Below are 13,764 nucleotides of genomic sequence, written 5' to 3' on the forward strand. Positions count from 1 at the left end.
TTTGCTATGTAGTGAGTCTCCTAAACTCACCCATCTGAGAACTTAGTGTCTCAAAGTCGCCATCCTGATTTACTTCGCCATCTTTAAGAACAAGAAGTCTGGGAAGATGCGACATCATCTCAACGTCATGAGTTATGACCACAATTGCTAAGGCAGGATTTGACTGATGAAGCTTGGATATGATGAGGTCTGTAATGATGTCGGCATTTGCTTGGTCTAGATTAGACGTACATTCGTCAAACACGATCATCTTAGGTTCACGAATAAGAGCTCTTGCAATACACAATCTCTGAAGTTGACCAGACGACACGGTTCTCTCGTCGAGAACAGTATCCAATCCATGTTGCATTGAAGATACCAAATCCCAAATGTTGCAAAGCTTGAGGCATTCGACCACAAAAGCCTTGTCGATAAAGGCCTTATCCACACCGTACAATAAGTTCTCCCAAATCGAGCCCTCGAAGAACTTTGGGCGCTGTGGTACAACGGCAACATTTCTCCTGTAACTCAATGGATCTAATGTTTTCACCGGTTTTGATTCATATTTCACGAGACCTCTATCGCAATCCATGAGACGGCCCATAAGCAGTGCAATGGTTGATTTACCACTTCCAGAAGCACCAACAATACCCACAACCTCACCCTTTTTGATGCTGAAGCTCAAGTCTTGAAGCACCTTCTTTTGCACTGAGTCAGACTCGTGATAGCTGAAGCTGACGTTCTCGAAACTCATGACGTTCTCGCTTTGCATGTGCTTATGAATTTGGTCCGTACCAGAGGTCTCGATTGGCGAAGCTGTAAGCGAAAGAAGTTGAGCAAATAAGGTTCCAGCTCTCTGTCCTCTTGCAATTTCAGGAAGCGAACTCATCAAGGTCGAAGCAGATGCCATGGTGAATGTAAGAAGCGTCAAAACCTGGAGCATAGACTCGTACGAGTATTCCATACTGGCGACTAGGTATAAGCCGTAGTAAAGGATAGCACCTGTTGCTATACTGACACACATCTCCAGAAGAGCAAACCCAAGACCCGTAATACAAGCACGAAGCTTTGCCACAGAAGAAAGCTCACTCAACTTCGTTTTCAAGCCATCTTGGAAGTCATTCTCAACTCCAAATGCTTTGACAGTTTTGACTCCCAGAACAGCATTATGGTTGAACTTCTCGACCTCACCCACCTTGTCCTTATACCTTGTCTCAAACTTCAGCAAGAACAAGCCATATGAAACCGTCACCAACAAAATAAGCGGAACAAATGCTGTGCCAACAAGAGCCAATTTCCAGCCCGAGACAATTGACCAAATCAAACCCAAAAGTGTCAAGGCGATAAGAGAAAGCACAGCAGATAAGAATTCGGAAACCAAGTTGCGCAAATCTCTAGCATCATTCATCAATAACGCAGTCAACTCAGCTGGTTTCAGGTATTTTCTTGAGAAGAAGGACATGTCTTGGTCGTTGATGATAACTAATGCCTTCTTTCTAAGGTCCACGACCCATCTTTCAGACGAAAAGGCCAACAAGAAATGTGAAGTAAAGTAAATGGCACCATCAAACACGATAAGACCAATTACTAATGATGACCAAAAAACCGCTCCTTTTCCCTTCGAAGTGAGCTTGGTGGATTGGTCCACAACATTCGAAAGCAATTTTGAAAAGCAGAATGACAAGACTGGTGTGATGACTCCACTCAACAACGACAAAAATAAGCCAATCATAATTAAGAGCTTGCTTTGAATGGAATGGTAACAATGCTTCAAAACTGCAAACACACTAAGGATCTGAAGCTCATCACTGTTAGAGCCGTGCTCCAAGTCCTTGGCTTTGTTGGGTCCATAGTTAAGCCCATCGGTGAAAATCGACTCAGTGTCCTCCTCCAAAGAGGTCAACTTCTCAAGAGAGCCAGTCTCCTGCTTTTTTGAAGTATCTCCTTTTTGTTGCTCATATTTCTCAACCTCGCCATTCATGAGACTAAGCACGTAGTCCCCATCAGTTATATCCAGCAATTCATGAGACACAATTATTGTCATCCGACCCTTCCTCCATTTTCTGATATTCTCGTAAAGCTTTTGTCTCGTTATCTGATCAACAGCACTCAAGGCCTCGTCCAATATAAGAATTGGGCTATTTTTCAAATAAGCTCTGGCAATCCCAATTCTTTGCATCTGACCACCAGAAAGGGAGGATGATATCCTCAGATGAATCCCATGTTCCAAAGATCTGACAAAAGTTCCAAGCTCGGCAAAGTCACAGGCCTCCAAAGCTTTCTCTTCCAGTATCTCTCTACTTCCAAGTGCAATGTTCTCATAAAGCAGCTTGTCAAACACGAGTGCGTTCAGCTCGACCAAGGTGATGAAGCTTGATACCTGGGATTCGCTCAACAGGGAGATGTCTAAACCGTCAACGATGATTCTTCCTGATGAAGGAATGTAAAACTTCATTAAAAGTGAGACAAGTGTAGACTTGCCGCAACCTGAGGGACCCACAATGAATGTGAAATGTTCATTAGAAATTTCAGCCGATACGCTATTGATGTTTTGTTTTTCAGAAGCACCATAGTTGAAGCTCACGCCTTCAAGTTGTAAAAGTTTGCCTGAAACGATTGGATCGAAAGTCTCCTCGGGATCTTGGATACTTTTATTCTTCTCCTCTTCCTCAAATTCCATGAATTCGGCAATTGTGGCAGCTGCAGCTTGACCTTTATTGAGTAAAGCTAACACATTTGCAACGGTCGACACATGTGTTCCCAATATGAGACATGAACTGAAAGCTGTCAAAACCTGACCCACTCTGAGCTTCCCGATCAGAACCATGTAAGCGCCAAACCAAAAGCCCTGAACAAATATGAGAAAAGATAACACCCTCAAAATCAGTTGGTTGGAACTGATTGAAAGAGACATTTTTGTGAAAGCTTTAGCAGACTTATCCACAATCTGGTTGAAACTCACCAGGTCTCGATACTTGCCGTTGAGTAAGCGAACAAGGTTGCCAGATACGAAGGACCAGTCCAAAATCTTCGAAGCTTTGGCACTGAGATTATTTTCTTCATTCGCAAAACGAAATGTCAATCTGCCAAAGATAATGCTCGAGAGGGCCATGAGTGGGGCTGAAGCCATAATGACCAAGGTAAGAGACCAAGACGAAATGAAGGCAGAGACAAGGAGAAGGACAATGGATGAAGAGCCTTGCACCAAAAGCGCTATATTCTCTGACAAGGCAACTCTAACCTCCTCTATGCAACGGTTCACTTGGGCCATGCTGCCCATAAGGTTCTCTTTTTGCTCGTACCATTCGAGATTCTGATCCAACAAGTTGGACAAGAGTCTGGATCTCGCTCTTTCCTGTTGCCTTTCTCCAATGATAAGCCACAAATGGATACTTAGCCAGGTAAAAAACATCCTCACCACTCCAACAACCATAATGAGACCGCACAAAAGCCTTATATCTGCAACAAAATCACCCATTCCGTCGTAACCCGCTGTGATGTATTTGGTGAGTTTGTCAAAAGCTTTACCGTAGATTTGCGTCTGGATTGGTGAGCCAGCCGATGCGATCACCATGGTGAGAAGTCCAGAAATGAAGAATGGAATATCGCTTTTGGTTGCAAACATCAAAAGTCCGCCTTTTCTGGATGGGGCACCAGTCCCCAAATCATCACTGACTGTCATTTCTTCGAAAATTAATTGACCTTATTTCCACATCCATCCTCGACCATTTTATAGATTTCGTTGTAAATATTTTTGGTTTCATGAGTATACCGTTTTTGGTCTCGCAATGGTGTCGAATACCGATATTATCTGCATAATATGCGGTGCATTAGAGATCGGCGATTATGCAAGCACTCATTAATTTAAAACCACTTATTGATGTTCGTATAAGACATTAGCATATATACCACATAAAAAAGACACAACATGTCGGGGTTGTGACTCAGTATATAGGAAATAACGTAGCCAGGTATTCCATATCGTCCAGACTATTTGTATTTTTCTCACTTACCTTTCTTTTCCTGGCAGCTTCTCTATTTTTCCTGGCTCTGGACACTGCCTCTATGCCGCTTCCTCCACCGAATTTCACAAGACCTCTGAAAAATAAATCCAATTTCTCGAAATCGTCCTCGCTTTCCGTGAGATCAATCGTGACCCGGAAGGGTAGTTGAATCATGATCGCCCTAAAATCAAAGAGGGATTTAGAGAGCCAATAGTGCTCCAGCTCTGCCACCACCAAATTCCTGTCGTAGCTGGGGTCTGACTTGAGTTTCAAGAAGAACATGAGTTTCATGGTCTGTTCCACAAGACGCTTGATCATTGGATGACTTTTAGGTAGATGTAAAATTCCTGGCGATGTGTACACTTTTAGGTTGAGCACCAAAAACTGAGACCTCAAAGCGACATCACAGTAAGAGTAATGCTTAACATCATTGAGATCATCAGTATCTTTAGCATACGCACTTCTGGGCAAGTGAATTTTGCGTGCCATGTCAGTAAAATCAGGATGTGCTGGATGATCACGAGGGATTAAAAATTGGTCCTCGGGATTCAATCCTGGTATAATACGTTGCTGAGCAACGATACTGACTCGTGAAAGAAGTTCTCCAACCTCCTCCGGGCTGGCCTGTTTCAGTTCACTCTCGTTGACTCCTGCAATAATGTCTAGAAGCTTGAACATGCATTGAGATGCCTCATTTGTCAAAGTCAGGAAAAGATTGAACCCCGAATGAGATGATGATGGTGGTATAAGCACACCCAACTTACGAAGTGTTTGCTGCTGGGCAAAAGCTTCACGGCCCTCTGTATTTGTGATGTCAATCAAAAGGTGAAGATCTCTTAAACTACCCTTTGTGATCTGCGAGTTCAGCATCCCCAATTTCGAAATGTAATCAAAAAGGAAGAATAAAAGCTTTGCAATTGTGATTCCAAGGGAGTCTGGTTTGGTGATGTTTGCCTGTTGCTTGACTAGCTTGTATTTGATCAAAAGTGATCTAGCTTTGTTGAGGTGAGAGATCCACGAAACGGGAACCGAAGTTGCGTCGACGAGACTGATATCACAAAATAGTACTGTAAGGATAAGAACTGTCAATATAAGCCCTTCTATGTGTCTGAGGGAGTTCTCGTTATTTTTAAGATCGGTGAAGGCTTGCACCAACAATTTCATGCAAATTGCTGAGGAACGTTTCTGATTTCTATCATGCTTAGGGTTTTTAGTGATTGTGAATAAGCATGAGGCTCCGAGAGCTATGATTGCATAAACCAAATACTTGAACATCAACAGATATTCGAGAAGAACATGCATGATTTCGTTATCCTTCGTGGTTGGAGCGAACGGATATATGAACAAAAAGAGCTCCTTGCAAGATACAGCACGAAAGTATTCGAGTTCCTCAGCTGAGAGGTTGTAAGTCTCGTTAACACGTTCAACAAGTTCCTCGTTACTTGGCTTGTTTCGTGGTTCGTTAAGCATAGGATCACGCATATGTTCGTTGATATTTTCCCAGAATTGACTTCCCTCGGGCTTACGGTCAAGATCTGTACCGTAACGAAGATAGTCCTGAAGCTGGGCTTCATTAAAAAGATGATTGTCGCTGTTTGCCTCATTGAGAATAATGTCCGAGTGGAAGGGCTTCAAATGTGCCCCATCGGGCGTACTCTGAGCTGAAAGTTGCAGAATCCCATCATTTCCCAAGACATCAAATGTAGCCAAGCCATGCACCAAGGTATTAGCATCATCGAGAACGTTCTCAAACAAAAGCATATCCATCTGCCCATCATCCTGTACTATATCCGGTAGTCTAAACAGGGGAGGCAATGGGGACCCAGACAAATTCGTTGAGTCATTATTGGGGATCATGTTGAGATGGGGTAGGGGTGAAATTCCTGAGGCTGTGGTTGTAGGTAGTCCCAATGACAGTGACCCATGTAGATGACTGAAGCCATTGAAACTACCTCTAGGATCATTGGCGTGATGGGGAAGTCCTGTATTTGTTGCCGAGGGAGCCGGTGTGGGCATACCCACAGCGTTGGCTGGTTGTTGGTGAAAGTCATGATGCATCACGTTAGTCCGATCCTGTCGTATCCTATCATCGTCATGCTCTTCCTGTTCTTGAGGTAAAATCGGTAGAGCCTCCTTCTTAACCTCTTTTGCCCGGCGAGGCTTGTTGCCGCTATTAGCGGTGGGGTAGACACATGGAAATTTAACTCTTTGGCAGTTCCCACACGTAGGGTGCACTTCATCACACTTGATCTTGCGGCGTTTGCATTCAATGCACCCAGCGCGAGAGTAACGTCGTTTGACGATAACCTTTCTCGGCTCAGGACTCATCAAGATGAGTTATTGGCGAAGTTTTTGTGTCTGAAAAAAAGTGAAGCACTCAAATTGAAGGTCTGATCGAATTTGGAGAATCGAGCCGATTAGCATGCCGAGATCTTGCACGTGACCTGCTTCGAACAATAGGAAGCACAAATTCGCCGGACTTACAGGCGATAGATTGTGTGTAGGCGAGCTATTGAGGAAATTTCACTTCCAGCGGAATTACTGTGGAATTTTAATTTTGACAAAATTCGCTGCATTTATCAAAGAGGCTTATTAAGAAACATCATCGTTTAAGTGAGTGAGGCGCATTTTTCGACTATATATTTTTTGCAGCTATCAGAATAGCCATGCGCCTAGACTCAATGTGCTTGAGCAGGGGGTTATTGTTCAGATTAGTTTCTTTAATTATGAATACAGCGTTAGGTCTATAAGTCGTTGTCTCGTGTCTTTCAGTTTTCACTATCGTCTCAGTTTCGCCATGAGTGGGGAGTAGCCTATACTCTCGTTCATGAGGTCGAGCTCGTGTTGTGAGAGGTAAGTTGGGGCCTGCTTCTTCAACTCGGCATTTGACTTCCTTAAGGATTCCATTTCTGTCTCGGCTGCATTGAGCCTGTCCTCTAGAGCCTTTAATTTTCTCAAATTGTCCAATTGGTCGTAGCTCATGCCACCCCTAAACCCTCCAAGTAAGACATTCGTGGCGACGAAACTGCCAATTAGCAAAAAATTGCACAAAAATACCAGTTTCCAACTAATTGGTTTGAGAAACTCGTTGATGATTTCACCAAATGTCTGCGCTGTGACCAACGACTTTCCTATCTTCTCCGGGTCTCTATTCATGCATTTTTCCCATTCCAAGCAAGGCATTTCTAGAGCAGGAGCTCTATGGTCAGTGGCGCATTTATTGCGGTAGAATTCTCTGGAGCACAAGCTGATTTCTCGCAATGCGTCAGTGGTTGCAATCTCCATCTTGTGTCTTGTATCAGCCTTGATGGTCGAGATGAAAAGGTAGATGATGTAAAAAATAATCAGTGCAAGTAGAACGTTGAATAGCAATTGGAGGTACATCAGTAGAATGTATGGAATAGTGTAGTTATTGAGGAAGCCTGGACGTGGATTTGTCTTATCGTCTGTGGTGTTCCCTTCAGGCTCCGTTCTGAAAACACGTTCTCCGTTATCCTCCTCGTATCTCATGACCTCTTTCGTAGGAGAAAAGACAACCCTACCCATTCTTGGTGGTGTTCCCAGTGGAGGATGGGCTCCAGGTAACGGAGTTGACGATGAATTCACCGGCTCTGTGAAAGTTCGAGACGGGCTTGTTTTCGATATTGACGGTAGTCTCTTGCGGGCTCCATGTGCATCGTTCTTAGCTTGCGTTGACCAACCCGTGCCATTTTCGTATCGAAGAAGATCTTGATCGAGGGTAGATTCGGCATCGGGTAGAATGTCATTGACGATTACAGGTTTTGCTTCGGGGGTAGCATACTGCGTTTCCTCATTTCGGTTCCCAAAAGGGATCCTGAATTGTGGCAGCATTGGGTGTGGAATTATGTGAGGCTTGTGAAAGTTGGTAACTAAAATGGAATTGACCTCATTTCGCTGTTGTTATGAGCGGTGCGGCGCGCGATGGTTTATCGTTATGCCAAATCGTTGGGTCAACCGTTGGGTGACGTCAGTGCTCAATTCGTACCACTAGATCAGGAATATCCGAAATATAATTTGAAGAATTGAAGATTTATGAAGCTATTCCCGTTTAGGTCTCCAAGCACATTTGAAAAAAATCGGGGCTTGACTCCGCTCTTTAGCAGCCGTATAGAATCGGAGAGTGCTACCTTATGTGGGTCAATTTTTGAAAAGACTGGGCCAAATGCTTAAGTTACACTCTTAACTCGCCTGGGTTAATTTTTGTCCCTCCTTTCGGTTTGCCTTGCGCTGGTATTCCGTGAAGCTTCTAATCTCGAACCACTGAGCGAGAAGGAATATCGAGTTTGCACCCACAAAACTCGAAATGAATCACTTGAAGATATTGCAAGTAACTGTGAAATGAACCAAAAACAATGAAATGTAAAACTTTTTTTATTCACACTCCAGTGTATTTTACTCTTATAATTCTTTAAAACGCATATTTCATGAATTCCTCTCGTTCGCACTATAATCACAAACTTACACCCACTTCTGTTCATTATGCCATGTCTTTGAAAGATCGCCTTCAAGCATACAAATACAATGAAGATGGCAATATCGATTTCAAGCCCGAGAAAGTTGCAAAGCCAAAGGCTCTGAAGAGCAAGAAGGCACAATCTAAGGAACTGACTACCGCTCTTCTTGATCTCCCTCCCTCGATCGCACCGGGAATCACAGTGGTGTTCGTGGGGTTCAACCCTGGAGTGGAATCTTCGAAACAACAGCACCATTACGCTCACTTTACGAACCTCTTTTGGAAGCTTTTCAATGCTTCGGATCTACTAAGAAAAGTCTTGACTCGTCGTGATATATACATTGAAGATCATGGTTTGCTCAAAGAGCTCTACGGCAACGACGCAAAAATATGTACAGCTGCTGCCCGGCACGACAACGATTTGCTAGAATATGGCATTGGGTTCACTGACCTTGTGCTACGCTGCACCAAAACGGCTCAGGAACTCAGCAAGGCGGAGAAGATAGCCAACGTACCTCGATTGATGCTGGAATTCAACGAGTCCAAGGCACCATTCGTAGTATTTATCGGCAAGGGGATTTGGGAAATCGTGGTGCAGTTTCTTATACCTGGGTACAAGCTTACCAAAGCCAATTTCGCATGGGGAAAGCAAGAGGCCTCCACAACGCTTATCCAAGCTTTTCATAAGCGCTGCCCCGAGAAACCCTCAGTGTATGTATTTCCAAATACCTCTGGATTGGTGGCTCTGATGAAATTCCCCGAGAAGCTTGCTCTTTGGAATGCCCTTGTGGATGAGATATAAATAATTATTTCCAAAGTTTGTGAAAGACATCGTCCAAGTCCTTCTCGAACTTCACCAGCAGCTCATCATTGACATTCTCGCCTAGCTGGCCGAAATTTTTTGTGAATAGCTGGTCTACCACAAAACGAATAGCATTGCATTGCTTTTGACTGTAGCAGTCGTTGTATCTTAGTTTGACAAAAGCTCTTTCCTGCAACTCATTGCACTTAGCTCCTCGCTTAATCTGAGCCGAACAATTATCTATTCCAAACATCAGCCAGCCATCGTAGCATTTGAGGACTGCCTCTTGGAGTTCAGCACAATTTATAGCCGAAGATTTTTGTGCCAGATATTCTCTTTTGAACTGATCAAGCTCAAAAGAGTATTCATGCTGGTTTTTCTCCAATACCTTGGCTACCTGTGCATCTTTGGAAGCTAGCTCTTGTTTCTGCTTTGTCGGGCTCACTTCTTTGTAAAACTCCTGCAAATTCTCGGGAAGCTCATCGGCGATGTCCTTTTTGGGTTCGCCTGATCCGAAGGGCCACATCTAGGTATTTTGCAGATTCGAGTACCGGTATATGATTACTATGTATGCGAGAATGAGTTGGTGCACAGGTGCATCACCTATAACCGTGTTTTGCAGCCATTACCCTAATTTCAATCAGCTTCTTTCGAGGGTTCCTTCAAAAAGTCGGCCGACTTCAACATCGACAAGATTAAGGAGATTATCAGCGTGGGTGTTTTTCGAGTCTCTTTGGCGTGCCAATTCGTCTCTCAAGGGCCGTAGTTTACTCACAATGATTAGTCTCAACCTATTGGCGATGGGGAAGAGACGTACAAGCTGTGTTCTGTCAAACTTCAGATGTGGATTTGTTTCGGAAAGACCATCAATGAGTAGAGATATGCGAACATCCATTTTTTGGAAAAAGGAAAAAAGCCCGAAAAGGAAGACCTCCGTTGTCCTGTCTGTGCCAATGGCACTGAGGTCGTACCAATCGACCCAGTCTTCCAAATCACCCATGATCTTTATAAAATACTCTTCCTGGCCGAAAAAGGCGTGTTCAGGTGAAACCAGCACCCAGAGCACATCGACGATTTGGGCCAAGTCAGTGAGCAATTGCTGCAAAGTGTACTCCTTTCTTGTCTCTGCTTGGTTCTTGACAAACTTCCGCTGGACCTGTAGAAGCTCATGATCCAAGTACGCCACGAGCTTACTCTGCTGGGCGCTATTCACACTAGGATGGGCGTTTTTCAGTAACTTCGACAATTCAGCATCGTAGGCACTTTCAAAGGGCACAGTCCACAGGGCAATTTCGACACTGGGCTCTTCGCTTTTTTCATTCTCTCCCGAGTCTGGCGGAGCCATGCTGACGTCATCGTCAGACAAGTCGTCCTCGAGGCCAGGATTGAGATCTAGGTTGTCGGCGGCCAATTGTGCCTGCGGCAATTCGTTCACCTCCTGGTCTGGTGCAGGGTGGAGCGGTGTAGGAGGAGCACTCATGATGGACTAGGCGGACTTGCTGCTGATGAAGCCATAGTCTGGAGATGCGATGCCTGCAGGAGCCGATAAGCCAGGCTTTCGAACAATTTACGGCGATGGCGGCTCAAACGAATAAACGGAGGCAAAATTTGCCAAAAGCAACTTTGGCGACTTCTGGAAGCATGCTGGCGCGAGGCTTTGTGGAGTCGAGGTTGCAGCGTATTTCGCAGCCATTCTAGGACGGGCCACAGTTGAGTGGTTCCAGGGTCGTCACGCGATGGACAAGGCCAAAAAACCCCCAAAACCAATTTTGCAGATCTGGCCCACGTGATGTCGAAGAGCAAACTACGAAACGGCTATCAGGCGGCAGATGTGACATGGATGATAGCAACGCCGAAAAAAGAAACAGGTTTGTGTAGCCACAGCTGAGTAGTGAGGGTTGCAGCGAAACCTGCGTCAGCGGTTGCTGTCATCGTGAGCAGAGGTGAAGAGATGAAAATAGAAAAACCCGAGCGGCCAACATGGCGGAATAATAACTGAAGAGGTTTCTTTATTTTATTGTAGCGTTTACCACTTTTATACATTTTACAGCTCAAAGTGACTTTCCCGATCATGGACCCGTGGATGCCGTGGCGAACGCTGTCTGGCTGATTTTGCAGCAGCGATATGTCCGAGCGACAGTCCGCACACCGGAGGTGAGGTAACGAAGAGGCCGCAGAGAAAAAAGACGAGCCACTGGCGATAAGGCAACGTGATTTGAGATATCGCGATCCTTTAATTCTCGTCTTTTCCACCTGCCCACTGCTTCTGCCACATTTTCCTTTGCCCATATAATCCCCATATATTTCCCTCCTGAGGACCGCTGACTAGCCACCGATGCCTGTTACTCAGCACATTCCAAAGCCGGGCAATGAGCCCAGGGATTCCAAGAAACCCCATCGCCTGATCATCCGCCTCAAGCCAGTGGACTACAAGCCTGAGAAACCTCGTGTCCACGATGCTACTTCTCAGCGCCTGAGCCGCCGCGAGGAGCCCCTGAGTCCCTCTCCTGTCGCAGATAGTCCTCAGCTTCGCCGCAAGAGCACCTGGTCATCTGCCTCAGGCTACAAGCATATCGACAGGTACGCCGAATTTTTTATGAACGATCCCGCTGTTCACAAGGACGTGCCACGTCTCCAGAACCAGTACCTTCGGCCCAACGCCAAGTTTGTGGGCGAACAGCAGAGCGGTGCTTACCGCTACGACATCAAGGTTGAGCTCAAGAGCGTGGACTTGGTGAGCTCCATCGTGACGGGCTTTTTCCAGATCCTGGGCCTTACGGACGAACATCCGCTTATTACCACCTGTTTCAAGGGCGAGATCATCAATAACCCGCTCAATAGCACTCGCTGGCAAAACCACCCTAAGGACTACCAGATGAAGGAATATGCTTTCATCACAGAAGACAGAAACTGGGGCTCTTTTCCCCAGAACGATATTGACCACTGGAGGACGCTCACCCGGGCCTCCAGCAGCATGTCCGAAGAGCACCTTCTATCGAAGTTGCGCAGCATTCATGCCGGGGACCTGGACAACCAGTACATTTACATGCGCTGGAAGGAGGAGTTTTTGTTGCCCGACCTGAGAATCAAGCAATTGAAAAATGCTTCGTTCGAGGGTTTCTACTACGTGGTGCTCAACATTGGTGGTGGCGCTAACACCAACTCGGGCGACTGCTTCTCCTCCCGCATCATTCCCGGCACCATCAGCGGCTTGTACTACCATACCCAGAACGATAAGTTCCAGCTGCTCTCCTTGCGGTACGTTGAAGACAGGGAGAGCTCCTACACATTTGACTTTGCCTAGCTGGGCAATGCGCTGCTCAAGAGCAGTTTAACGATGAGACGAATATTTTACGGGAACTTTTTCTTCTGGGATAGATGCAACTGTTGAAGTCTATTTATAAGCGTTTTTGGAATAGAAAAGATGCTAGGTTAATTACATGTTGAAGAACTGAAGACCTCCCAAACTCTAAGATCGTATCACTTAGTCTTTCTTCTCTGCTCTCTTTGCGTAGATGGCAGCGGTGTATGGCTCCTCGAAAAGCAAAGCAATCTTGTACATGACATAGACAAAAGCTGTCACGACCAAGCCGGTAGGCTTTCCGAACCACAAAGCGGTACCCAAGAAGCACAAAGTGGAACCATTGTACATGGGGTTGTCGTTGATGTTGAATGGGAACGACGTGACTCTTTCGTCCATCAAAATACCAAAGTAGTCACCCAAGTAGGTTCCAGTGACGCCCAATGCCCACATTGACAGCAAAACGAGAACATTGCCAAAGGCGAAGGTACCTACAGCAAGTGCCTTAACCAAGGTAGACTCAACCAATGGTTGAAAAGTGGGCTGAGCCTGGAGGGCCTGGTTGTAGACATGATCACGGAAAATACCCAAGGAGAAAATGGTGAACGCCAACAAGTAACAACCGTTTCTGGCACCTCCAGCGGCCTTGGTGAGGAAGTGGGTCTTGTGCTCAAGACGGGCCACTATGTTCCAGAAAATGGGATTGAAGGCAATGCAGCCAATTGCAAGCTTGAGCTGGCAATTGAAGTCGATGTAGTCGGCAAAATTAGTGTAAAGCTCTGTCCACTGCAGTTTGTCCATGGCTGTTAGGATGTGAATGCACGGTGTAGAAAACGATCTGAATCAGGTCTTGATATATGGGGCAGCGTTGGCATGTGATAGGTGGACTTTACTCACGTGATTCACTGGAAATGTTGGCCCTCACGTAAGAACGGTTCCTTTTGGCGAAAAACGGAGCAGAGCTATTGGGATCGCTAAACAAAGGCTCAACTTTTATTGAGAGCGTTTTGGAGCTGTTGCGAGACAATGGCGGACATGTATGTACTTTGGACAAGTGGCTGCGAAAACTGAGTAGCCTTCGAAAGTTACTCACGACAGGCCGAGAAATAAACACTATTTTTAATACAAAGCATTGATTACTTGGGTCAATGTCATTTTGGCCAATTTATCATTTTCCATTTTGGTCAGCATTAGAATGTTTCAT

The 13,764-nt window shown here is 45.3% G+C and overlaps 5 protein-coding genes across 5 annotated transcripts; 2 read left to right on the forward strand and 3 right to left on the reverse strand.

The window, feature by feature from the left end:
- Positions 1-4: 4 nt before the first annotated feature.
- On the reverse strand, positions 5-7,529 carry HST6 (ATP-binding cassette alpha-factor transporter; the record flags this gene model as incomplete). The annotated part of the gene is made up of 3 exons (XM_024859216.1): positions 5-3,654; positions 3,989-6,153; positions 6,763-7,529. The coding sequence occupies 3 exons, from the start codon at positions 7,527-7,529 to the stop codon at positions 5-7; spliced, it is 6,582 nt and encodes a 2,193-aa protein (XP_024712518.1).
- A 959-nt stretch (positions 7,530-8,488) lies between these two features.
- C7M61_003884 (uncharacterized protein) lies at positions 8,489-9,259 on the forward strand (the record flags this gene model as incomplete). The annotated part of the gene is made up of 1 exon (XM_024859217.1): positions 8,489-9,259. The coding sequence occupies one exon, from the start codon at positions 8,489-8,491 to the stop codon at positions 9,257-9,259; it is 771 nt and encodes a 256-aa protein (XP_024712519.1).
- Positions 9,260-9,899: 640 nt separating this feature from the next.
- C7M61_003885 (TFIIH complex subunit) lies at positions 9,900-10,739 on the reverse strand (the record flags this gene model as incomplete). Its single annotated transcript, XM_024859218.1, has 1 exon — positions 9,900-10,739. One exon carries the CDS (start codon positions 10,737-10,739, stop codon positions 9,900-9,902), a length of 840 nt encoding a protein of 279 aa, XP_024712520.1.
- An 855-nt stretch (positions 10,740-11,594) lies between these two features.
- On the forward strand, positions 11,595-12,563 carry C7M61_003886 (glucose-induced degradation complex subunit; the record flags this gene model as incomplete). The annotated part of the gene is made up of 1 exon (XM_024859219.1): positions 11,595-12,563. One exon carries the CDS (start codon positions 11,595-11,597, stop codon positions 12,561-12,563), a length of 969 nt encoding a protein of 322 aa, XP_024712521.1.
- A 180-nt stretch (positions 12,564-12,743) lies between these two features.
- On the reverse strand, positions 12,744-13,361 carry OPI3 (bifunctional phosphatidyl-N-methylethanolamine N-methyltransferase/phosphatidyl-N-dimethylethanolamine N-methyltransferase; the record flags this gene model as incomplete). The annotated part of the gene is made up of 1 exon (XM_024859220.1): positions 12,744-13,361. The coding sequence occupies one exon, from the start codon at positions 13,359-13,361 to the stop codon at positions 12,744-12,746; it is 618 nt and encodes a 205-aa protein (XP_024712522.1).
- Between the last annotated feature and the right edge of the window lie 403 nt (positions 13,362-13,764).

This window comes from Candidozyma pseudohaemuli (assembly GCF_003013735.1).
Source record: "Candidozyma pseudohaemuli strain B12108 chromosome Unknown scaffold00011, whole genome shotgun sequence".
Lineage (NCBI taxonomy): Eukaryota > Fungi > Ascomycota > Pichiomycetes > Serinales > Metschnikowiaceae > Candidozyma > Candidozyma pseudohaemuli.